This window comes from Seriola dumerili, unplaced genomic scaffold (genome assembly GCF_002260705.1).
Source record: "Seriola dumerili isolate Sdu_G_001 unplaced genomic scaffold, Sdu_1.0 BDQW01000409.1, whole genome shotgun sequence".
NCBI lineage: Eukaryota > Metazoa > Chordata > Actinopteri > Carangiformes > Carangidae > Seriola > Seriola dumerili.
The window spans coordinates 463,906-490,974 of record NW_019174664.1 but is presented as its reverse complement, the minus strand read 5'-3'; the positions used below and the strand labels follow the sequence as shown (position 1 = coordinate 490,974).

General features: G+C 37.9%; 3 protein-coding genes across 3 annotated transcripts in view; 1 reads left to right on the top strand and 2 right to left on the bottom strand.

Moving 5' to 3' along the window:
• bcdin3d (BCDIN3 domain containing RNA methyltransferase) overlaps positions 1–2,212 on the bottom strand; it is a 16,701-nt gene extending 14,489 nt beyond the window's left edge. Inside the window, exon 1 of the mRNA XM_022761484.1 lies at positions 2,009–2,212. Coding sequence (XP_022617205.1) covers positions 2,009–2,212 — 204 coding nt within the window. The remainder of the gene's footprint in view (positions 1–2,008) is intronic.
• A 312-nt stretch (positions 2,213–2,524) lies between these two features.
• On the top strand, positions 2,525–4,313 carry LOC111233600 (cytochrome c oxidase assembly protein COX14 homolog). The gene is made up of 2 exons (XM_022761455.1): positions 2,525–2,632; positions 3,820–4,313. The coding sequence occupies exon 2, from the start codon at positions 3,830–3,832 to the stop codon at positions 4,004–4,006; it is 177 nt and encodes a 58-aa protein (XP_022617176.1). The 5' UTR covers positions 2,525–2,632; positions 3,820–3,829; the 3' UTR covers positions 4,007–4,313.
• A 71-nt stretch (positions 4,314–4,384) lies between these two features.
• cers5 (ceramide synthase 5) lies at positions 4,385–26,798 on the bottom strand. Its single transcript, XM_022761454.1, has 10 exons — positions 26,497–26,798; positions 15,869–15,974; positions 14,621–14,751; positions 14,194–14,251; positions 14,020–14,070; positions 12,567–12,659; positions 10,230–10,358; positions 9,489–9,595; positions 8,048–8,204; positions 4,385–5,370 (listed from the first exon to the last, which is right to left on the bottom strand). The coding sequence occupies exons 1-10, from the start codon at positions 26,667–26,669 to the stop codon at positions 5,206–5,208; spliced, it is 1,170 nt and encodes a 389-aa protein (XP_022617175.1). The 5' UTR covers positions 26,670–26,798; the 3' UTR covers positions 4,385–5,205.
• Positions 26,799–27,069: the final 271 nt, after the last annotated feature.

Here is a 27,069-nt window from a genome sequence, read left to right as displayed (position 1 = left end):
ACTATGTCGTTTTTATGACTTTTTATGCCTCACTACACTGTCGTTTTTATGATTTTTTATGCCTTACTATACTATGACGTTTTAATGACTTTTTATGCCTTACTATACTATGACGTTTTTATGCCTTTTTATGCCTTACTATACTATGACGTTTTCATGCCTTACTATACTATGTCGTTTTTATGACTTTTTATGCCTTACTATACTATGTCGTTTTTATGACTTTTTATGCCTTACTATACTATGACATTTTTATGACTTTTTATGCCTTATTATACTATGACATTTTTATGCCTTACTATATTATGACATTTTTATGACTTTTTATGCCTTATTATACTATGACATTTTTATGCCTTACTATACTATGACATTTTTATGACTTTTTATGCCTTATTATACTATGACATTTTTATGCCTTACTATACTATGTCGTTTTTATGACTTTTTATGCCTCACTACACTGTCGTTTTTATGATTTTTTATGCCTTACTATACTATGACGTTTTTATGACTTTTTATGCCTTACTATACTATGACGTTTTTATGCCTTTTTATGCCTTACTATACTATGATGTTTTTATGCCTTACTATACTATGTCGTTTTTATGACTTTCTATGCCTTACTATACTATGACTTTTTATGCCTCACTATACTATGTCGTTTTTATGACTTTTTATGCCTCACTATATTATGACGTTTTTATGACTTTTTTTCCTTACTATACTATGACTTTTTATGCCTTACTATACTATGTCATTTTTAAGACTTTTTATGCCTTACTATACTATTAATTTTTATGCCTTACTATACTATAATATTTCATGTCNTATGACTTTTTATGCCTCACTATATTATGACGTTTTTATGACTTTTTTTCCTTACTATACTATGACTTTTTATGCCTTACTATACTATGTCATTTTTAAGACTTTTTATGCCTTACTATACTATTAATTTTTATGCCTTACTATACTATAATATTTCATGTCTTACTATACTATGACTTATTTATGACTTACTATAATATGACATTTTCATTCCTTACTATACTGTGACTTTTCATGCCTTACTATACTATGACTTTTTATATCTTACTATAGTATGACTTTTTTGCCTTACTATAAAATGACTTTTATTGCCTCACTATACTATGATTTTTTTTTGCCTTACTATACTATGACTTTTTTGCCTTACTATACTATGACATTTCTACTTTACTATACTATGACATTTTTATGCCTTAACTATACTATGATTTTTTTTTGCCTTACTATACTATGACTTTTTTGCCTTACTATACTATGACATTTCTACTTTACTATACTATGACATTTTTATGCCTTACTATACTATGACATTTTTATGCCTTACTATACTATAACAATTAATGTCTTATTATACTATGCCTTAATGACTTGTTATACTATGACTTATTTATGACTTACTATACTATGACATTTTCAGTCCTTACTATATTGTGACTTTTTATGCCTTACTATAGTATGACTTTTTTGCCTTACTATACTATGACTTTTTATGCCTTACTATACTATGATTTTTTTTTTATGCCTTACTATACTGTGACTTTTTATGCCTTAATATACTATGACATTTTAAGCCTTAGTATACTATGACTTCATGATTTACTATAGCATGCCTTGCTTTCATCCAAATTTTAATCTTGGATTATTTTATAATCTGTGTTTTTATATTGTTTTCATACTGTTTTCTTATTATGTTTTTTTCCTTCTAATTGTATGTTTCTTTTTTTCTCTTCTTCTCACAGGTTTGTTGATCAACTCACACAAATAATATTGAAACAAATTTACCTCCATAAATGTGTGCCATGTAGACAGATACACTGGATTACCATATATATCACAAGTAATTGTGTATTAAAAAAAGACATCAATGTACATGCAAAATACACAAGACTTGGAGTTTTCAATTTAAAAGTTCGAAGGTTATAAAATCATTTTTAGGTAATGTCCTAGACTCACACACCCCAGAATTACATCCAACATCCAGGATCAGTGTGGTCCCATGGTCGTCGCTGTAACCTAAATCCTGAAGGAGTGTGGACGGAATCAGACTCAAGCGGTTCTCTGGAGGATTAAAGGTGTAATAGTTCATAAAGTTGCCATAAGGTGCGGCACCTGGATCATTTATTTCTTCAGTGGAATCGCTACTTATTGAACATGTTGCCATTGTAATATGTGCGCCTCTAAAATGCGTCCGGGTGGAAAATGGGCAGCAGTCAATTTTGGGCTATTATGTGTTGCACTTTTTCTGTAATCGAGCTGTTAAAATTAGTGTTATACCATTAGCACACGCAGAAACACCCGAGCTGGCAAGGTTCGGAGAGTTAAAGGCAATGAATAAAGGTGAATTTGTAGTTGACGTTTAAAAACCTCAATGGCTGTCGAGAACAATTGTCTCCAAGTCAATAGGTGACGCTATGCAAGTTTACACGCAGGTTTATGGGAAGAGGAGAAAAGTCCCCTCCGAGTTTCCGTACCTTACGAAAGCGAAGGTTAGTTAGCTTGAGTGCTAAATTCATATGTTGGGGCACTGACATTGAGAACAACCACGCCAACCTGCTTTTGTTATCGCTTATATAAGTAAAAGGTAAGAAAATTAAAAAGTATTTGCACGGGTAGGACATGTGAGAAATACGTGAGGTTTTTGGAAGCCGATAAAATAGTGTGTGAAGTGCCAAAGTTGAGCACTGTTGCTAGCTTGTAGAGATAAATGTGAAATGTTTTATGTCGAGCCAACGCAGTACTAAACTCATATGAACCTTAAACGAGATATACCCGATAGTTTATCATAAAGTACGTAAGTCAATGTGTGATACTATTAATTAAAATAAAAGAGATCAAATCCCTGCCGTTCACAGCAGTTCCGTAGGTTTTTTGTACTGTTGCACAGCTGAATCTTAAATGTTTTACCATAAACTCAAATTTTCCAAATTAGTTCTTCTTGGGAGAGCTGTCATTATTTACTGATGTGATAATCTTATTTATGAACTATTTCTTATTGACTTGTGTGTAAATACTGTGCAGCAGTGGCAGAAGAATTAATCAGATTTCCTCCATAATGAAATCCTCCCTTCAATAACAAGTCAGCAGTACAGTATTCAGAATAATTATATTTGAGTAATTGAACATCAGCAGCAAAAATGTACTCAGACCAGACGTCTGTTTCAGTGTTGTTATAGAGTATCAGTTATATTGTTTGATCATAATTACTTATGAATAGATGTGTGAGCAGCATTTCAGTATTTTCGCTGGTTTAAGAGGAGCTGACTTTAACTACTTTATGTTGTATATTATTGGCTAATCTTAAATAACAGTACATCATCTTTTATGAGCTTAATGTCTCATGTATATTAAAAAAATATCTGTAAAGATATTGTGGTAAATGTAGTATGTAAAAGACTAATTCCCTCTAAAATGTAGTTAAGGGCAAGTATAAATTAGTATGACATGTAAATAGGCAGAAATGCAAGTACTTAACCCATTACATTATTATAACAGCATGTGGTGTGGCCAAAATACTCCATCGCTGTTTATATTATTTTACAATGCAATATTGATATGTGTCACAAGATGGTGGAAAATCAATAAACTGTTACTGGATGAAGTGACCAGAAAATGTTATTTGGCTAATCCAGCAAATTAACATGTTTTTGGTTTAATACATCTAAAGAGACAAGAAGTGGTGAGGCAACACCCCAGATTGGGATAAAGCTATTTTATTATCATTATTTTGCTGCTGATCCTCTTCTGACTTTCTTTTCCTGGTTCCTTCAGGACCCTCATCATGGTTTATGGAAAGCGCCTTGCTGACATCAGCTATCGGGCTTTTTCTGCCTCGATGATGCTGCTGACCGCATACGGAGGATACCTGTGTGTCATGCGAGGACACCGCTACATGGAGAGGCAAAAACAGCTGAAACTGGCAGCAGAAAACCAGGATCCTGAAGTCATCAAAGACTGACGTCAGATGGACTGATCTCACCTTTGCACAGATATGGACATTTTCCCATTCCTCCTTTTTTGTCCATCGCTGAATCATGAAGATGTTTATTCTTCTCTGGACGTTGGTGTGATTTCATTGTGTGGGTGTTGCGCCCTCACAAGGAAGATTTTTTTTCATTATGAAAATGTCAGCAAGGAAATGAACCAAGAGCATATTATATGCATCAGTGGTCTGTATCAAATCCATGTTATGAGTAGCACTGTTTCAGAAGTGAAGATGGCTGTAATTATTTGTATTATATTCTATTAAAATGCCTTTAACCACACAGTGAAATGTAGTGTTTCTGGACAGAACTTGAGTAAGAGACGACATCTTTCAACAATTGAATATATTTGGAAATACATTTTTACAAGGCACTCAAGTGAGAACGTGATACCAGACATTTAGTATGGTCCTCATACCTGGATTCCTCTATAGGCAGTGTCAAACAATTTCATAAACATTTGGTCTCAGAAGAAGTAAAAAACAAACTGTAAAACAGAACAAGACAATAAGTCACAAAGTAGCCAATGTGATTAAAGGGCAAATACACAAAAAACTACAAAAGGCAGAAATTGCTGCTGTTTAAAGTTTCAAGTGTGTTGCACTTCTGGTCACACATGAAGCAGGTGTCCTTTTAAGAGCTGATAAAACCACATTCATAGCAATACAGTTATTTCTATGTATAATATCTGCTGTGATATGTCTTTTTTGGAACGAAAAGTGCAACATGCTTGAAAGTTTAAATGCACCCCAGCAGCAGTTTTCCAGTGTGAATTAACCCTTAGAAACAAATAATCAAGTTCATCTGACCAATAAAACTGGGAGAGAACATTGAAACCAACATCTGCAGCTAAACTTAGCACAAAGTAAATCCCATCATTTGTAGAATAAGGCTATGCAAATCACTTGTTTCAACTGATTTCCATATAATTTCACCTCAAGTTGTGTCTTACATGTCGCTCTTCAAAGGCGACATCAGTGTCTGCACATCCATCAGTTCACCAACATATGTATCTGTGCACACTCACTTTCAGTATAATGTGTGATGGTAGAATCTGTGTGTGTTTGAATGGGGGCAGGACCCTTGCATGACAGAGGACTGTCATTAAGACAAACAAAGCTCTTGGAGATGTAAGGGTATGAACTGCAGGGGGCTCCCGGCTTCAGGCTCCATGTCACCAGCTGCTGTGGTTCTGTGCTCGGACTTTGGCAGCAGCACAGTGGCCGTTAGTGCCGTTTTCTCCCTTGGGAGAATAAGCAGAAGTCTTGAGGCCTTCTCTGGGCTTGTCAGCCTCTTCTTCCGAGCTGCTCTCAATGTCGCTGCGGACGTCATTGCACACCTAACAGACAGGAAATACAGATGTACTTATCTCTTTTTAAAAGCACCAAGGAGAAATAAGTACAAACTACACAGGTTAAAAAAACTTTAGAGGTCAAACTAAAATAAAATGTATAACTTTGAAGTAACTTAATCACTTTAAATGAATAATATGAGGATTTTAAGGGGCAGTTTACCTTTTTTACATATAATGCTGTGATCTTTGACATTGCTCCTCTATGACATATTAAAAGGAAATAATTATATATTTCAAAGTCAAAATAATATAATACTGACTTAACCATATGTAGATTAAGAGTTTTGTGTATTTTTGATGCCCATCTTTCACATGAGGATCACACAAAGAAGGTTCTCTTCAGCGCCACTCTGAAGAAGGGAATTGTTAATTATAAAAACTCCTTAGTGTAGATATGAGGATGTGAATATTATTTTAAAACAGACTCCAACTGTTTGGCCAAAGATTATTTGTCCATTTTGATGCTGTGTTAAATCTAATGTTTGTTTTTTTTTTGTTTTTGTTTTTTTTTAAAACCTGTGTGTAAAGGTACAGACATTCACCTTCTTTTTTTATGCCAACAAATGCTATCAATTGGAATTCAACCTAATAAGAGACAGCTTGAAACAGTTATTGAATTTAAGTTCTTTTCCATTTCTTTTCATCTTTGCCGGTTGGTGATATATTGTATCTGGAGCCACTTAAATGTTTTTAAAACTACAACAGGCAATTTCACAAGCTGGGGTGTCCAAATAGCTGCCAGGGGTACATTTAATAATGAGAAACAACATCAGCAGAGCACAGAGTAAGCTCATTTTTATAAACCCTGCTGGATATGCTGTAAACTGTGACCAAAGTGACAATGGAGGGAGTCCATCTTACTCTCCTCTTGTTAAGGGGACGGTTTATTTGATTTTTCCTGAGGGCAGAAATCTGTGGATACCTGACACCAGAATTTCATTTGGTAAAACTAGTTGAAACTAGACCAGTGGGGTTGGTATGCTCTCTTCTTTGTGCCTGCATTTTACTGCTTAGTCCAGTTACCAACCTGATTAACAAGCATTGTGAGATTATTGCCCAGTTAATTAGAAAAAAAAAAACACAGTCTGACTAATGTTTGCTTCTCATTTTACCTATTAAATTGTTCTAATAAAATAAAATAATCGAATTGGGGAAAATCACTTTGACTAAACTGCTCACAGTGGATGGAAATTAAATCAATGATAAGGGTTTGCTTCATATTTAGAGGTCACAAGCAAAAAATAAAAGTTGCGTTTTTATGAAAATGTTTCCTGATGCATCTTCACCCTGAAACTTTTAATTCAGTGTGTTACTTTTGCTCTCTGAAATTAGTTTAGGATTTCTTCTCATGCAAATCACCATGTGTTCCTCATAACCACAGGGTGGTGGTGTGGGACAAGTTCAACACACTCCTGACTAATGAGAAACGCTTGGATATACCTGACTGAAATTCATGACACTATTACCACATTACTCATCATTTACAACTCTCTTCCTACTTGCTGACTTTGTGCGTGGGGTTGAATCTAAGTGCTCATCTACTGCAACAGCTGTCCAATTAAACCCGCTGCAATTACACAGAGTCCTACTGGGAATGGACAGGACAGATGGAATTGAGATGTGTGAAACGAATCACAACAGAGGGAGTGAACAGAAACTTACAGCCAAAAACAGAAGGTAAAGTTGTCAAGCGGACAGAGCAGACGGAGGGAAACGAGAGAGTAGTGGAGGAGGGCTCAGTGGACAAAGAGAGACAGAAAGACAGGATCTCCCTCTCTCATTCCAGAGGGAGATGAAACAAACTGCGTCTGCAGAGAGATGAGACAGAGTCAGGGATGAGGCAGAACGGAAAAAGGGTAGCGGTGGCAAATTCATCATCAGAAACAGCTATGGAGTTAATTCAATAAGCGTTCTCCGATCACAGACAGATCTCTGTTATTCATTTGTTTCATTTGGACATTTGTAATGTCCTTGCAAAAGATTGGAGTAAATGTTTTGGGGTCAATATGTTTTTCCTTAATATTTGCTTATACAACAGTATTAAAAATTATTCTGAAATATTTTTTAAGCCTTTGGACAGAGTTTGAGCTGCGTTAAACCTCATGAAATTACACAGTGCAGTACTAAACACCAGCCTGGACACAGTGGGCCAGTCTGAACTTAAGAGGCATGCAGCAGTTCCAAATGTAGAGGTACAGTTTTTTTTTTCAAATGTAGTGAAGTGAAACCTAGCAGGAGCTCGCAACAGAAAACTAAAGATACACTGTCACAAGATCATTAATTGTATGTTGTAATAGCGGGAAAACAATTCCTTGTGTAAGACGCCAAACCCCTCAGCAGGTTTTTCAATTCATTGACAAATTAATCATTAGGTCTGCAAAATGTCAGGAAGTAGTGCAAAGTACCCAGTTTCAAAGAACCCAAGGTGGCATCTATAAATGTCTTGTTATATTTGACCAGCGGTCCCAAACCCAAATATATTTCATATACTATCACATAAAATGACAAAAAGCAGCTAATCTTGAAATCTGACAAAGCTGAAGCTAGTAGATTTTTTGTTGTCTATTTTTACTTTAAAAATGACCACAAAATAGCTGTTGATTCATTTTCTATTTTCTGTCCATCAAATAATTGTTTAATCAGCTAATGATGAGTGACCCACCTTGCCGCGCAGCATGGCTTTGATAGCTATACGGGCTATGAGGTAGGACCAGATGATATGCAGCACTTGAAGAACCAGCAGTAAGAAGTTGAAGAGCCACCAGGATGGGAATGGCCCAACTATGGCCCAGCTCTCAAACATAGTGGAGTTCAGGACCCTGGAAAACAAGGTGACACATAGATGTCTGTGTGAAGGCACATATTTACTCCATAAGCTCCAAACCCAGTGGGAGGAACAAGACGTCAAGCTGTTTTTTTAATCATATTATTAACCACTCTTCTAATGAGGCCCAAACATGGTAATCCCTATTTGGAAACCAATGGCAACCAAAGAGGCGAGTGATATAGCTCTACTGTAATGTCAGTGAGTGGTTGGTGAGGTCATATCTTCCTTCAAATCCAACTGAGTGACAGGAGGTTGTCAACAGACCCACCTCCCCCCGCAGAGGTATGGATTTCAGTCCAGGTAGCCGCACCGGCAACACTAGCTTTATCGCTCATCCACACCAAGACACTGAATATAGCTGCTCAGGTTACTTTTGGCAACGATAGGCTCCCTATTGTCTCTGGAGGTTGAGCTTCAACATCCAGGTCTCTGGCGAGGAACAGTTGCTATCTAGACGGCTCCCTTGAACCTAAACGTTTGCGCAGATCTCTGCAGTGGTCTGGAGCAGAGGTACAATGATGATGAATCTGTTGGTCAGATACTGTGGGCATCCTGGAAATTGTCTCACCAGATTTACAAACTGGTGGTAGTTGCCTCACATTATTTCTGATCACCAGAGCATGGTGGTTTCCATTCTTAGGTAACCTGAAATACACTGGAGGAGTGGAGGGTACAGGCTGTGTGTTTCTGGCCACTGTTTGCAATTACAGCTACAGGATATGGCCTGAAATTAGAGTAATTTAAGAAATCAAAGCACTGTATGATTATGATGTTTTTCTGTTGAAACAGTTGTTTACAAGAACAAAGCTCAAAGAAAAGCATTACACACGCATTTACCTACTTGAGCTCAGCCATTCTCAAAGCTAAAGCTAAAACATTAGATTCAAGATTCAAACATTTATACGTGCAGTAAAATATGTGTAGGAACAATTAAAACCAAGGACACTAAAAAAGTAATACTGTATAAAGACTGTAATTACAAAGTAATATATTTAAATTTAAATGTATTAAAAGTGCATATTGTAAGTATAATAATCATGTATGTGTTACATTTATAGGCAGGTTATATACTAAAAAAAATTGTACACACTCTGGAGAGAATTCATCATCCTGTAGAAATAAGTTTCCTGATTAAACATTTCTTCAAAAACACAGATACGACTTTGCCAGAAAAAGCCGGGATGAAAATATTTGCAGAGATTATCAAACTGCTGAGTGTTATGGCAGAGTAGTTACAGTATTCATTCTGAGGCTGCAGGTATCACACAGTACTCACCAAATTGGATATATAACAAGTCGTGTGATAAAGAAGACCACACTAAACACAATGAAAAGGAAGTCACACAGGCGCTGGTATTTGGCATAGTTGGCCAGCTTGGCTGCCTGTTGAGAAAGAAAACAACAGAAATGAAGCATTAGGATAAGTTTTGCAAAATGAGGAATGTTTTTTCTTTTTCTTCACCACATCAACATCATGTCTACTTCTTGGACTGGTACTCTTAATCTATTTGGATTGCCGCCAAGTGGAAGCAACTGGACACACTAAACAATAATCACAATCCATCTCTATTGTTTCAGAAACCAACTGATCTGAAGCAAAAAGGCTACTGAACAATAAATATCCTAAAAGGAAACTACTTTATGTGAAAGCCGAAGCAGCACAGTTATCAACAGCAGTCATATCTTCCTCCATCTTTCATATCTTTCCTATTTTTGTTTGGCCTCACTTATTCAGCATGTTGGTGATAATTGCTGTTTAATGTCTGATGTGCTATCGGAAAAGCTGTAAATAAGGTGTTAAGTATGGCAAAGGTAATTTACAGTTTGATTGTACGTTTCAAAGGTAAAAACGGTAATAAAATGCCAATCTCAAATTTTATGGTAGGCTATGATCCCACGGCCAACAGTAAAGTGAAGGACAGTTTAAGTGATTTGTAGTTAGTTGCTTAAAAAAATGCACAACCACCAGCTTTCAATACAATTTTCAGAGCATCAAAGACCACCATATTTAACTGACCTCTAGCAGGAAGTCAGAGGCATCATGGACACACATCACCAGACTTCCTACTCGTGCCATGTTGTTGACGTAGGAAAAGCTGATTAGGCCAACTGTAGCCAGGTGATGGATGAACATGATCAGGAAGTCCTGAAATTAAAAAAGGAGAAATGTGGTTAGCCTACTGTATATGTTCATTGTTTCAGACTGAAATATCTCACTACTATTGGATGAATTACCACGAAATTTGGTGCAGACACTGATGTCCCCCATCAGGATCAACTATAATCACTCTGGTGATGCCTTAACTTTTCTTAAGAAACTCCTTCAGGTCAGGTTAGCCTTTAATTACACTGTGTATTATTTAACTACCTCACTGTTTTTGTGATTTAGGTGAAGCTGCTGCAACACTGCAAATGACAGGGTACAAAAACAGCTGAACACTAATAGTAATTTAAGATGTGATCAAGTACAATAAAACTTAGGAGAAATACTTGAAAATAAATGGAGAATGCAGAACACACTGAATGTAACAACTACTCTGGGGATGCAAAATTATTTCTTCAAAAATGCTTTAATTACGTAGCCTGATCCACTGTTTGGGAGCTGTGACCACAAACACACAATCTTTACATCAATCAAAGGCCTTAAGAATCCAGGGTCATATGGACATAAACGCTTTTGCTGGCAACAGACCATTTAATAGTTCAATACATAAAATAAAATGGGCCCTGGTGCATAAATGTATATGATCAGTTGTGTGTTTTTAAGTGTCTGGCAGCAGCGGTCTCTATGAGCTAAAGATGGCAACACAGAATAACTAAACCCTTTTAAATCAAGACTATGTTTCCTGTTAGCATCACCACCACAAAAAAAAAAAAGTTGCTTCATGCCCTCTGTCAGCCCCACATATCACACCGCTACAAATGTTAAAAGAACTTATTCAGGTCAACCGTCACAAGATGGAAATAAAAGCAAGACTGTGCATCAAAAGGCACATCAAAGGCATTTCTAAACAGTATTCACTCTTTAGAGTAAACAGACAGCTAGAACTGATTTAAACTATAATCTGACCCAGTGGTAGCGCTTGTTTTACGCAGCTAGACTTGGAGGGAAGGAGAAGATACAGGTGAAAGATTAACAGTGCAGAGCAACCGAAGACAAACAAACAGGCAGAGACAAGAGCTAAGCTTAAGATAGAGACATGTGCATCTGACCATCAAGTCATCTGGACTGACAGCAGCAGACTGCAGGAGTGGACAGAGGGGGGGCTGCAACTGATTTTGTCAGCAATATATTTGGACATGAACATTTATCTTTTCTTAAACCGGATGGGTTGAGGTCTGATTGCTCTATATTTCTAACCAGCTTCCTATATTGTATCTTACACTTATTTGACATGAACATAATTCAACCTACATTCAGCAATATTAGTAATGGTCTGTTACAACAAGGTCTGGTCTGTTACAGTCCAGGCTGAGATCTCCTTATGTGGGATATTAAATAAATACTAGAGTTCCAACTCCAAAAGCTGAGTTTGTAAAGCCAGTGAAGTTCAACATCCATCTTCATAGAATCTTTAAACCTTTAAAGTCCTTGAATGAATACTGGCTCTTTTCCCTGTTTGGAAATACCCTTCAATGTGCATATTTATTTATTCGCTTTTTGGAGCGTGTTTTAATCACAGTGCAAGAAAGTTGAGCAAAGATTCAACAGTGAGAAAGGCCTTTAGCTTTATAAACACACATCTACTGAAACAATCAGCTGGCCAGGAGTTTCATCAGTCTCATCTGAATATCACATCATGAAATATGAAATTAAATTACGATGTGAAACCAGGCCAGCTGCCTCTTAGTCAAATCCAAACAAGTATCATTGGCTGACTTTTCCAGTCTCACACTCCAGACATTTGCAGCACAAAACATCTAAAACATTAAAAGTTGAGTGTCTGTGGCTTTAACTAACTCCAGCTCTAATGCGCTGGTATTGTGTGGAATTTCTGCAATTCTAATAGAGTTAGGCCTCCTCCATCCTGCAGTCACATGAGTGTAGATGCCCTCGTGCTGAAAACACAAGGCATTCAAAGACTGAGCAGCACCAGCTGCACCCCGCCCCCCTCCCAAAAAACAAAAACATGTGATCTCCTCCAAAATTAGCACAACAAGAGCTTGAAACCAAGCAAACTTACAAGTCAGGCTTAGCCTTAGTGCACTGTTTGTTATGTGCACACACATGCACGCATTTCTCTGCCGACACCAAATGAGGAACAATAGACAAACGTTTAACAGGGAGTGGCAGCTGTGGTGTATCCAGTGTGGTCTAACCTAACAGTGCCATAGCCAGTGTGGTTCCTCTCACCTTCCTTTTTATGTCAGTAAACTGAGAGAACATGAGTGACCAGTAGAAGGCCAGTTCTGTCACATAGTAGTGGTAAAGGCCTGGAGTCATGACCTGAAGAGACAGAGAGGAGAGATTAGTGAGTCGGACTATGAAAGAATCTTACTCATGTTGAAGTGTTTTCTTTTTTAAATCAAACAATAGTGGATATCACACATTGATCAGACTGAAAGAATGACACGTGATCAACACTGTGCAGCATTGTTACAAATCATGACATCAAATATCCTGGTCCAATGAATCACCAGGTTACTTAAGCAATAAGACATGAGCTGTGCTGTCCAGTGAATTGTGTCATGCCTGGCAATGTGTCTGAAGCTGCGTTCAATCTACACACATTCATTCTCAAAAACAGAGCATTTTTCTGAGACGGTTTAAATCTCTGTCCTCCTGAATGGAGCATTAACCCTGAGGAAGCCTTTATGACTGCATTAAACATATCTGAATTCTATAGCTGTAATCTGGGCAAATTTGAATGTGAACCTGCAGCTTGAGCTGGTAAATGTGGAAATGTGTCTGTGAAATCTGCAAAACACAATTCTGTCCAGTCCTTCTAAAACTTATATGCATAACATAGGCACACTTATGTTTTTCTTTTAGTAGTATTTTTGGCATTATGCCTTTACTTGACAGTGGACAGTCTAAAGAGAGACAGGAAAAAGGCAGAGGGAGAGAGAGAAGAGTATGATGGGGGATGAGGAGTATATTGGGTTGTGTGCCTTAACCTTTTTTTTTTTAAATTATGATCAAGATAGATAGTGAACAAGACATTTAACAGATCAACACTCAGCTTGTCTCTGATATGAGGGTTGAATACATGTCTTTTAAAGTGATAATAGTACTAGCAACACTAATAGTCGCTTAGCAACATGATTTCTATGCAGCACCTGAGTGCTACAGTATGAGTGATAATGTTGATTTACCAAACTAGCACATATATATAAGTATTTCAAGGGTTAGTATCAAATATGTCTCACAGAATGTTTTTTTATAATCCAGCCAGCCAATCAGACCAGAGGATCAGAGCTGTCCTTTCCTATAAACTCAATAAAATGTATACTTAACAGTTTTAATCCCAAAATGATATGAGGAAAACAACAGGAATACAAGGACATGTGCATGATATTAATATTAGTCAGACTTGTAATGATACATGATCATTGATACAAGAGCAGGGAAAAAGCAGTGAAGTAAAAGCAAATGCCTCAACTGTTACACAAGCTACTTTTCTGCTCATGGTTAACTCTGCAGCAGTTTAAGAAGTTCAAAGTCATACAATCCAATGCGACAGCTCTGCAGTAAATGTTCTGTTCTTGACATTGTTGGTTCAACTTGCAGGTAATTTCTGAGGCTGTAGTTGTTATATCGGATTGCATTAGAGATGATACAGACAGAGAGTGGAGCTGCCTCGTACCTGATAGGGGTAACCGTACCAGCAATGCCGTGTATCCCACATCCAAGGGGACTGAAAACAAACACAAATTAGTTTAGCAAACAATTGATAATGTCGTTATGCGTGAAAATATACCCAGCCAATGAAATATTATTGATATCACAGTTTCCAAGCTCAATCTGATAGTTTGCTTACCTGCCCTAGAAACCGGAACCCATAGATAAATATGCACAAATAAAATGTAAACCTCCACCTAGAAGTACAAGAGAGGAAATTATGATCCAGAAAATATGACTCATTTCAGAGGGGAACGACATAAAAAATTTAAAAACCCATTTGCCTGAACCCTAACCATTACAAAACGTGTTATTCCCCAATCCTTACTCTAACATAAACTGATCCAGATTCTATTATAAATCTAAATTCAAATCATAACAAAAAAACAATCTTCGAAGGAAAAGCCAAAAATGTTCTTATTCTGCTGGTCTAAAACTCAGTTCTGTCCTCACAAAGACAGAAGTATAATAACATACACACACTACACAGCTGCACAGAAAACACAACCACTGTGTGCTCAAGCCTGCAGAGCGGTTAAGGGTGAACACAATAGGCATTAACTTACATGCTCTCGCAGAATTTAGTGTGTGTGCTGGGTTTATCTTGGTTCCTGCGGTGTCTGAACCAACGCTGGACCTTTCGCACCTCCCAGTCCAGCTGCTTGGACAGGCCAGCCAGATGGCGGGAGTCTGGATTCTGTGCAGAGAGAGAAAGAAACAGCAAACAACTTCAGTTTGTTTTAAGGAGTCCAGCAGGGATGAAAAAGAAACTTTATCTTTATGCACACAGTATCCAGTGCACCCATTAGCATATTGCAATTTTGCTAATGCAGCAATGGAAGTGAGATATTTTCTGCTAATGTTACAAATCAGGAGAGATATGTGCTTTTGCATAATTGTTTCATCATGCACGGCTGTGTCTAAGCGCTCCAAATCACATGCAAGCTGCCCAGACCCAACCCATTGTTTTCTGGAGTTATCCAGGGAGTGAAACACAAAAATGCAAATTCATTATCAGGAAAATAGTTTCCACTAAATCTGATTTCATGACAGACTGGTTTTCTATTGGTTGTGTAGCGTGTAGGATGTAGATTTTATGTTGTGATTTGATGTATTAATGTTTCAAAGGGAGACAAGATCATGAATGTATCGTTAGTTAAGACTGATCAAAGACAATGTTCAATTGTTATGTTGACAAAGGAACAGTTGTGTTAGCGACAAATAGAGCTGCAATGATAAATCAAATAATTGATTGGAAAGGAAATCAATCAGTAGCGAATAATTTTATTCATTTCTTGAGCAAAAATGCCAGATATTCCAGCCTTTCAATTATAAGGCTTTGCTGCTTTTCTTAGTGATGCAAGACAGTAAACTAACTTTTATGGACTAGTTAATGAAAATAACTGTTAGTTGTCTACCCTTTAGCACAATTAGCCAAGTATCACTTGTAATGGATCAGTTGGGGTGAGTGAGAACTGATGCCACGTCCATGTCGTGTCAGAGTTTGTATTCAGCATTCATGTCAACATTCAATTCGTTATCACAACCGAAAACTCTGACGTCTCTGTAAGATCTGATATATTCAACTTGGCCTTTAAGAATAGGGAAGTGCTTGAAAACCAAACAAACATGGGTGCCTTGCATAGCTGAAGTCGATTGTTTCATGTAATTAAACCAAAATTTAATGGACATAGCTTTTTCCCGCATCGCATGAATGTGGCAAAATAGCAACTATTACTGATACTCCTGCACATAAATGCTTCTTTGAAAAAAAGGGATTAAGGCAAGAGAAGTTGTCAAAAAAGAAATCCAACCTTTGTGATGGATGTAAACACTTTCTCCAGCACTGCATTGGGCTGAGCTCTTCTTCCAACACCTGGTTGAAGGTGGAGACTCCGGGCACAGGTACTGGCAAAAAATCTGTGACAGAGGTCAAGATGTGAGAAACAAATGGTCACTTGCTGTTTTGAAAGTTTCCACATTAGCTCTGAAACGAAAACACACAGAACCTGTTTGTGATGTTTTACACAGCATTAAACATGGTTCCTTCACACATTCAAAAAACTATCAAATGGATTTTTTTTTGCTGTGGTGACCAACAAAACAAAAATATGCTACAGCATGGAGCTTCTTGTAGGCCAGAGCATTACAATGGACAACAGCCAAATAATGTGCTACTACTACTACTGCTACTGCTACTACTACAGTCCAGGACACTACAGTAACATCACATCACCCGTCAGATAATGTACCACACTCAGGTGCAACAGAGTTCTGCTAAACAATAGATCAAGTCAAATAAATCGGGTTTCAGTTTGGGTTTATCACATGCAGCTTCAGGTCCATGTCCGGTTTAGTCATTTTCAAATGTAATTTATAAAGACTTTCTCTCTATCTTTCTCTGGCTCTGCCAATATACTGGGTGGAAAGCTAACGGCAAGTAATGGATGGCATATAGCACATACTTGCTGAAGGGGAGCTTCTGAAAATCCCCAGTGATTCTGGGATATCTTTTTCATTATGGGAACAGCATGACCTTGTATGACCCCAGCCGGTAGTTCTGTTCTGCATTGTAAATGAACTGTCGTGTTCAGCTGAGAGAGAAGCTCTGAGTTCAGCCTGAGCGTTTATCTGATTAAAGATAGGAAAGCTATGTAGTGACGGACAGGTAGAACTGGCTTACATTATCCAGAAACTAAACATGTACAAAGAATGTGTATGTAGCTATTGTAGGCCACTTGTGTTTCCTGCTGTTGTATACTGTGTGAGTTTATGGTCATAAACTTGCCCTCAATCTGGTTTAGTCTTAAAGACATGGGTACAGGCAGTGTTAATTTCATGCACCTCACACACACACACCTCTAAACAGCAGGGGATACACTGATAGTCAACAACATGAAAGAAGAGGAACAAGCAGAAATACAATCATGTTTTGGTGCTGTATTTTGGGTAGTTAAAAAAAAACTATTATTGTATCTGACCACATGCCTGCCGAACATCTCCAGACATATCTCACAACTACCAGTGCTAAATAAGTATGAATACTTGTGCCACTTCATTCCAAATAAAAGTCTGCACTATCGCTTTAAATACTACAGAAGCATAATGCATTCACTCAAGAAAAAAAATTGTTCCGTTTTTGTGAATTAACGTGATTATTATCTCTGAATTCTGAGAAGCTTTTTTTAAAAAAAAAAGAAGAAGAAAATCCTTTTTCTTTCATTAATGAGATTATTATCTCAGAATTCTGATTCTGAGATAATAATCTTGCTAATTCAAAAAAACAGAGCACTTCTTTTTTTTCTCAAGTGAATGCATGACACTTCCGTAAAATACTGTTCTATTGTCAAGCAGAATAAAAAGGCCCAATAAATCATTTACAAGGTTGTGCATTGTCAGTGTGGCTGCTACAAGAAGATTACACAGAAACTCTTGAAGAAAAACATTCCTGTGGTCTTAACCTGTGAAATCTACAGTCTGAACAAACACGTGCTTCTCTAAAAAGGCGAAAGACAACCAAAAACGTGGAGCTCCAGTAACGCTGATGTCACAGACACTAGCAATAGGTTTGTAACCACAGCGTCTGTGTTTCCTCTGCTTCACACCTGGTAGTGAAATAAATGAAATAAAGCTCATTTGTACAAACCAAGGTCTGAGTCCACAAGGTAATTTGCAAATTTGTTAATGGAAGCCAGCGCAAGTTTTAGTGAGGTTGATGATTAGAGCCAGACATTCGTGCTTTCTCCATACAGAAGGCTAAATAAATAAACAAATAGGCCAAATATTTGTGGCTCAGTATTAACGAATGCTTCTAACAGATAACAGAGTGAAAAGTCTTGAATTTATTAATTAACCTGTTTGTACAGAAATGACTTGAAAACAGCTGTAAGGTGGACTTCAGAGGTCTCCACAATATTCCAGAAATCCCCTGATCTGCCTCGCCTGACACGTAATAATACAACTTTATAAGATTACATTGTAAATTGTAGTTTAATCTTTCGTCTGGCAATAACCCTCAGTGTTACAAAAGAATGCAAACTATGTTCATGCCTCTGAATAAAGTGTGGACTATTGAGGGAACTTTGTGACAAGTGATTCAGTTAGTAGTGAAGATAAACGCCCCCCTACAATTTGAAATGTCACGGTTTTACTTGATCATGTGATCACACAGCTCTCAGACCACAGCATGGCAGCTGAAAGGATTTTCTGTCCACAGCTTAAGAAGAAAACACAGCGAGCATGAAACGTACAGTTTACTATTATTTAACCTACGTAAATGTCAGTTTTGCTGTGACAAATAATATCTCAGATATTGTCGCTCTGCAGTCATAAAGAAGTATCTCTTATAACACGTAGGTCTTTCACCAACATAACTATTGTTTTTCAGATTTATCTTAGAGTTTTCCCATAAAAAAAAAAAAAAACACTATTAAGAAATATCTATTTGACTGTCTGGAAGCTCCATATCACAGCAACAAGGAAACATAACAGTCTGAACTTCAAAACCATATCATGGTATTTTATACTCGCATTTTAAAAACCTTTTTAGGTTTATTATCTTTTTTGTGTTTTATTTTGTGATGTTTGCTAATGTATCTAGAGCCTCTTATTACAAGTGTTTATCTGTTTCATTAGCTATATATCTTTTACATTGTCTCACTATCTATTCGCTTGCCCTGAAGGTTCAAAATGTTGCCTGTTTCAGTGCAATCACATCCAGGAGTTATAATCCAGAGTGTGGATATCAGCGTTGTGCATGAACACGCCATTCATTGAACGCATACATCCTGTGTCTACTGCTGGCAATACAACAATACAAACAACACAGATACCGATACGGCTGAAGCCAGTTCGTATGAATATTTCAAGGGCTTTTATGAACAAATTGGTGTAGATTACAATGAAAAAAAAATCTGAACATCATCCACCTAAGCAACAAATTTGAAACGACACTGACCAGTCTCTTGAAGTATCTGTGAGTGAATGATGGCCACAAGAAATCACTAATAAAAGTTCAGACCATGAGCCAACAGCACAAAGTTCCTCCATCTAAGTCACACACACAGCATACACACATAAAATATATATTCACATTGTTTTTTCTTGGATTTTAAAAGTAATCTCTGTCTGTGACTCTATAGTGGTATACAGCAATTTGTAAAATTTGAGAAGTGGCAATGACTGTGGGCTGAGGATGGATGGGTAGGAGGAGGTTCCACTGAAAAAAAAAAAAATGTTTAAATGGGAGAAATGTATGTGAAGTAATTCATTTTTTGACTGTGAACTTAGTTCAAATTCAAAATTGTGAACTATGAATGTGAACTAGTTCCTTTTAACCTTTGTGAACTGAACTTTGACCTAGTTCTTGTAAAGTGTGAACTTGCACAACACTGGTGGATACTGAATATAGTCTACTATACTGACTCTGGCCTAAATATAAAACGAGACGTGCACATGACTTCCCTTCTGTATGATCAGTCAGTGACATAAACCAGGAGATACCAGAGAGAAAATAAACAAGAGATGTGTTTCTGGTGAGCCCATCTTCATATGAGCAAAGACTTTTTCATATGCTTCAGTTTAATACTGGTAAGTGAAAATGCCTCATTGGTGCAGTTAAACACTTGTGATGTAAGCTGATAAAATGGCTGCATTTCAACATGTAAATCTCACCTAGTGCTCCTTTGAGCCTATCAGCCAAATCTAATCAGGCTCTTCAGGTATCGGTTCAGCAATCCTGAATCCATATTTAAATGTAGCAAAATCCTCTTTATAATAAAGCCTCTATTATCTTCAGCTTGTGCACAAGGAAAAGGTTTCTGGTGGTTGGAATCTGACACTCAGCCACAAAATAGCCTGGGCCATTGTGTTCCATTATGAGCAAAGTAGGAAAAAAATAGAAAAACTCAAAAAACAAAACCGTGCTTTTTGTCTGACGTAAAACCACTCACACTTCTTGTCTTCCCTGTTTTTTTTTTTGTTTTATTGGTTTGTTTTTTTTTCTTCCTCCAAGAACCAGATTTGCCTCTCGGTTCTCTTGTCCTGAATTGATGTTTAGTTTCAAGCAATGACATGTATGTAGATTAAAGTGGCTGGGTTGTGTAACTTTAACATCATCCAAACTAGCATGTGTATATAATCTATACACCTAACACAGAAAGCACAGTTCTGAATGTGATGCAGCTTGTAAGTCTGATTCACCTTGAATTGACTCAGTGGTGAAGCCTGAAGTGCCAACACGAGGTTTAAAGAATACAAAGAGTCACTTCACTCCTACATCTGATTATATACTTGAAGACTGATTCTTTAATTGAAGTTTTTTTTAAAGATTCCTCCTAACCTAACTGAATTTCATGACTGAAAGTAAAATGGTCCAAAACTGGTGGACTGATGACTGTGTGGCACTGAGGTGCAAAAGAAAAACATAAAGCGCATTCTGCAGAGAGGTTGGACTAGATATGTGGCATTATGTGGTTAAACATTACTAAAGGCAATCCACATTACAAATGACATTTAATAGTTTAAGTGCAACTTGAACATTAAACACTTTTAATGAGCAGAGTCAAAACGCGTTTGGCCCTTTGATCACCTTAAAGCTCAGAGGCTGCACGGTGCTGAATGTGATGCAACCTGTGAGTCTGAACTGAGTCAGAGGTAAAGCTGTAATTGCCAACATTATCTCTCTAACAATCTCTCGATTAAATCGTTTCTCAAGCTAAAGGATGAGCTGATGTGGTACAGATATAGGATAAGTTAGGTTATCTTGTAAGCACAGGCCTTTCAAATTTCTGTCAAACAGGAGGGCGAACTGACGGAAATAGCCCATGCAAGCCCGAGCCTGCAGTGGCAGTCCGCAGCAACAGGAGGGGGAAAAAAGGCAAAAGATGCAAGCTGATCTATTTATGTCAAATGTCAAAACATCCCTGTTCTTCCTCAGAACTCGACCATTCCAACATACACAAACCTGTTAACAAGGGACGGGCTCAGTGTGGTCTGTGTACATGGACGCTAGTAGCCCCGGCGGCAAGCTACAGTACATACAACCTTGACACTGGGAAAACCTCCCAGTGCAAGAGCCATTTCTGAGGCACAGGCTCGGCTCTATTCATAGCACAGTACTGGATGTAACTGTGGCCTTCATTTGAATTGTTCATTTACAGCTTGTTTTGAAACAGAATTGTCAGTTAAGTGGAAGAAAAGTGACTTTGAGGCCAGACAATTCTAGACCATGTAGTCTAGAACATGAGAGAGGAGGATGTTTAATGTGCCACATCAACTTTTCGTTTACAGTCTTCCATCGCTTCCTTAAGGGTTTTGACAGAAAGAATACCTTGTAGTTAGTGTATGAGGAAACAGTCAAAACGGGCTACAACAGATTATAAAACAAGTCTGGCCGCTCATAATCTGATACACATCTCAGTTTGTAGTCTTAACACAGTTTAACTCATGACACAGCTTACAAGGGCCTAGGCTCCCACACATGAAACATCCTGGCTACTCCCATCTACAAAGTCAGTGCCAAGTGCAAAGCAGTGATTATGATCAAACAAGAAGAAACTGGTCTAGAAAAGGGGGGCAGGTTAGGCTGAAGACAGCCTTCCCATTAGTCAGAGAGAGGAAATGCCTACAGGTAAAAGAGGAATCCTATAGACACGCTTGATGATTACATGTAACAAGACTAGGTCAGAACCTAGTATATGGCTGGACTGTGTCGTATTCTATTTGCATCCTGCCAAGTGTCTGTTTACTTCTCTCTTACTCTCTGTGCTTACGTATATAGTATTTTAATACACCTGAATTCCCAATAAAATTTTTTCTCTCTTGTTTTTGTTGTCAGACAACAGAATAAGTTTGAAATAGTGACTGAAACTTGTTCCATTAAGACTACATGGTAACCAGCAGTCACAATCCAGAGAGAGAGAGAGTGTATATCTGGAGAAGTATAGTAGTTATTTCCTTAGACCAAACTACTCCTCGTCCACCAGTCTTTCTGTCATTACCAGGAGCCATGGTTCTGGCTATATGCGATATAGCATATAACAATTCGATACATTTCAAATGTGCTTTGTTGGCAAGACTGCAGGCTGTAAACACCCCCCTTATAGAAACTGCACTAATTCATTTTGAAAGAGCAACAGCCAATTGGGAAGCTCCAACTTAGTCACATGGCATTCAGATGGCCAATAGTATAATTACAATCACTCAGTCAGTCAGCGACATTTGAGATTATAGGGCTGGCACCGCTGTTGCTGTCCAGCCAAAACTGCTGGCTTTTGAAGACAAAAGCAAATACAAAAGCAGTAAAAAAAAAAAAAAAAAAAAAGTGTAGGGCTTCTTCCTGATAACAGAGCTAAATTGTCTCATCTTTAGGGCATGCTATCACATATGATAGTCTGAGTATCTCTAAGATAAAACAGTATAAAGACTAGATACACACTGTGTCTTCGAAGAGGACCATTTTCTGAAGAAAATTTACAAGTGTTTGCTGTCGAAATTTTGCTGCTGAAAAATTTTAAATAGCTGACGCAGTTGAAGTTACAGTTACAGCTGAAATACAAATACTGAAAGATATTAAAGTAGTTAAAATACACGTGCTGAGAAGTGAAGAATCAGTTTAAAGGTATAATATGTAACTTTTCCGTACTAGAATGACTAAAAATGATTACACCAGGGGAAATGGTTTGGCATTTTTGCTTAAGTGCCTATTTGACCAAAAAATATTAATCAATAATCAAAATAGTTGTAAATTAATCTTCTGTCGATTGATTAATCATTGCAGCTCTAGCCAGAAGTGTCAAAGTGTAAGCACTGAAAGGATAAATGTCAGTTGAAGAGAAAGAGATTAATGCAGTTAAAATGTCAGTTGACATGTAAGGGTAGAAGTTGAGCTCTAAGTTAACTCTGACTCCCAGGGTGCATTTTGGCAAGAAACATCCAGTGTGTGCTGCTAAAACTGGAGGAAAGCTAAAAATTATGGTGTTCAGAAAACTAAAAACACAATCTGCAGCTTAAAACAATTCAGTTTTAAATTCTGGGTCAATATTAGATTAATTCAGCAACTATACATCGGTACTGTAGTATTTAGAGCCATCCACCATATAAACCGAATTATAAACCAGAATTTTACATCATCCATCCAGGAGAGTCATGTTTCTGTAACAGTAACATTGAGGATATGGTTTGGAGAAACAACAGTAATTTTAAAAATGTGGACAACATTACTCCCACTTCACAACTCTATGTAAAAAGAAAAAAACAGAGGAAGAAGAATAAAAGAGAACACAACTAGAATAATGTCATGAAACAAAACCAGTTTATGTCAGGATGTGTCTGAAAGAACACCGAAGAACTCCGCCTCACCCGAGTGTGATTGTGTGACCCTCTTACTGCAGTGTGTGTGTGTGTGTGTGATATTAAATGAACTGTGTGCGTGCCAAACAGCACAGCCTGTGTTAAGGCTCTGCAAAAGGGGAGTAGGAACTCAAGCTGTGGTGTGATGTTTTTCTCTGATAAATAAATGAATAAGCCAGTCAGCCGGCCGGAGTGTCGAGCAGTGACAGAGTAAGCGCTATCTGATAACATCACCCTGGATCACGCTGGGATCTATCTCTGCTCAAGGACAGCCTCACATTAGAGAGGGACAGGCAGTCAGCTTTGGCACCTAAGACAGGTGGCTTGCCACTGCGTGCATCTTATCAAGCACCTCAGCAGCTCCCACTATCTCCAATATCTGATTGTTCCTTATTTACCGCCACTTGACCTGAAGTCTAAATGAAACAGACAAAGCCTCATGCTGTGTGTTCGGTCGGCTCTGTAGGTGCAAAGCTGAGAGCATGCCTAAGTGACAACAGTACCTACCTAATTCAGGTTTAAAGGAATATTTAATACTGCACAGGCCAGTTTCACCTACCCGCAATATTCAGATGCCAGCCTTGTTACCTGTGGGCTTCTAAATGTCATGTAGAGCTATGGTGTAGTCCTCGATATATGTTTCTGTTTGTTGTCAGACAACTCCAGAAAGCCATTGACTTTAAGGTAACACAATGCCAACTGACTAATGGTGATTCCTGCTCTTTTTTATCATTATGTGACCAATGATCAAATAACTTTTTATAGCCATGTAGTTGGTGAACGACAGAAACACCAAGATATGTCACTGACAACAACCGTCTTGTGTTCTATGCAATAATGCAACCATACAATATGCAATCACAAATGTAGTCAGTCTAGTGACAGAACCACTGTATATGTTGTCAAGATGCAACAGAAATGTGTAACATACACAGCAAACACTGTCTATTAATTGTAAGCATCTATACTGTACTTGTTAGTACAATCACAGACTCGCTGAAATCAGGGGTGAGCTAGATGGATACAATCTTATGACAGGGTATATGTAATATCATAATCTCTGTATCAATATGCATCATGATATATAGTATTTTTTTTTTTATTTTTTATCAAAACCAATTAAAGCCCTTTTATAGTTAAAACAACCTGATAAGATTGTCTGTTTCCTGCTAATCCAGTGAATGAAAAACCTGACAAATCCAGCTACTTCATTGACACAAAAATCATGTAAATACAATAAAGTCATCAAGATTTAGTGGTCAAATACAAACTGCCATATTACGTGGATTTTAATTATCTCATCATATTGCCGCATGCTGACTGGAATTATACGCTTTATCCTATTTCATATCACTGCTGATATATCCAAGTACTATATCACACATCCAATATTTTTCCATATCCTGAAGCCCTACATGTGACCTCAAAGTGGCCTCAACACTGTGCAAACAAAACAACCATAGCTATTGTTTAATAAAGCAATGAAAGAATGGAAATGTTAAGTAATAAATGCAATACAAAATGTATCCTGGGTGTCCTACTTATATTCAAAAGCAATCATTTAAAGCCCCCCATCTGAAATATGAGTTTAGGTCCATGTATATTGGCTTTCATTGGTTTTAGCACCACTCTCCCCTCGTGCTTTTATAGTGAAGCTAAGTGCATAACGCACACTTCCATTACAGGTTTGTCAGGATTTAAAAACTGGAAACAGATTACGATTTTAGAGGGAAAAAAAGTAATCAACAGCTAAACAAATACTTGAAAGAAAAGTATATATCAGGCCATTCAGTATACTAGCCAAAGTTTCAGTCAATGAATGAGTAACTGTGGTTTTTCTGTTGCCACTGTCAGTTGTAGATGACAACTGGTGAGTGCAGGTCTGCCAGTAAGAGTACGACTTTCTGCAACTCAAATGAGAAAGTTGGTGTCACAGCCTTTTTCTTTAATGCTTGGTGTCATTTAACTGAACCTCATTGGTTAGTCAAACTTGATCTTTACAAGTCACATCATGCCCCATCATTTCAGACCAGCAGGCTCCACAAGACACCAAAACTTCCCAAAGAGAATCTGTTGTCTGGAGCAATTATGAGATCTTTTGCGGAATCAGGATTTGGTGGTGGGACAGCCACACCTCTCCTGTCAGTGACACCAGACTGACCAACCTACAATCGCCTAGACCTACCGTGAAATTGCCTAATGTGGAATTCCACTGCTTTCTATCTTATCACTATTAAATTGAGCTTGAACTTGTCTTTTCTGTCTTGTTTTATCTGTGGAAGAGTGTCTGTGCACTAAAAAGAAAACTTAACAATATATCAACATTGCAGCAGCATTCAAATGAACGAAGAAAACCTATCGCTCTGGTTTGTCAAGGCCAAATGCCTCCTGGACATCTCCACTTGGTCGCATAGTAAGGCCTGCAGCTGGCTGGCATGCAAATGTGTACTAAGCAGAGGTGGATGTGCATGTCTGTGTGTGTTGTTGAATGCCATGTCATTACGTTATTGCCTGGCCTGAATGAAAGCACAGCTTAACCTTTGCACATGACTAGATGGGTACCCTGATTACAAATCTGACAAGAAGATATGGCAGTTTCACAGAAGGCAGGGCAGTGGCAGTACTCCCTTGTATGCATGCATCAGGGTAGGATAACTAAGGACACATAAGCCGACTGGTTAACAGTCAGTGATTACCAAACTACCCTGGAGGTACCCAAACATCTATGACAAGAGATTTGGTTAGGGGTGTCCTCGCAAAAATGAATATTTGTGTAGCTGTACCAGTGTTCCATTCACTTTAAGTTAGGATGTTTAAAGGTAATTTAGTACACTCATTTGTTGTTTGAGAGGAAGAAAATAACAGTATAGTTAGACAGTAGGTTTGTAGCAGAAGTACTGACAGTGATGAAATGGTGGTGTTTGCTAAAAGAAAAGTTTGAAAATCACTGGACACACAGTTAGAGATATTGGTCCCCCCCCCCGGGCTACCAAACCCATCATTGTGAAAATGAAATCGCCCCGTAAAAGTAGTTTTAGGGAGTTTCCCGTTACTCACTGGAGAACATCCGATATGAGCGGTAAATACGAACCTCTCGAAGAGTATCCTGACGGCGAAGATTCCCAAGGCAACCGGTAAGGCAGTAAACAAGTGTCCAGCTTTAGGATACTCCACCCCGGGCGCTGGGTCTGCCAGATCCGCCCAGGTTACGTTGTGTGGCAGCCAAAACCTCTCGTTCCAAAACCAGGCTGAAAGAGCAGCCATGTTTCACAGTGTTCCTGTCCCCGGACGGTTTGAAGAAATTAGTTTATTATCCAAAAGAAAGGATGTGTGAAACTTGTTCAGCGCCTCTCCTGCCCCTGCGCCACTTGAATGATGACTTGCTACACTCAACTTTACCGCACCAGCATCAAATATGCCAGAATAGGGGTACCTTCTCCGGCCCAAATTTCAAAATAAGATAGCGACTAACGTACGAGTTAATAAACATAGCGAAAGGAATTACTCAAATATTCAAATAGGTTAAATATATATACACTTTAAATTTGTCTAGTTAGGGGTTTTAACTATGTTGATTTTGTCACGTATTCCCGCAGCCACGGTTGAATTACCAACTGCCCAACTTCCCACCCCAAAAGCCCCAGGTTTATCCCCATCATTTTGA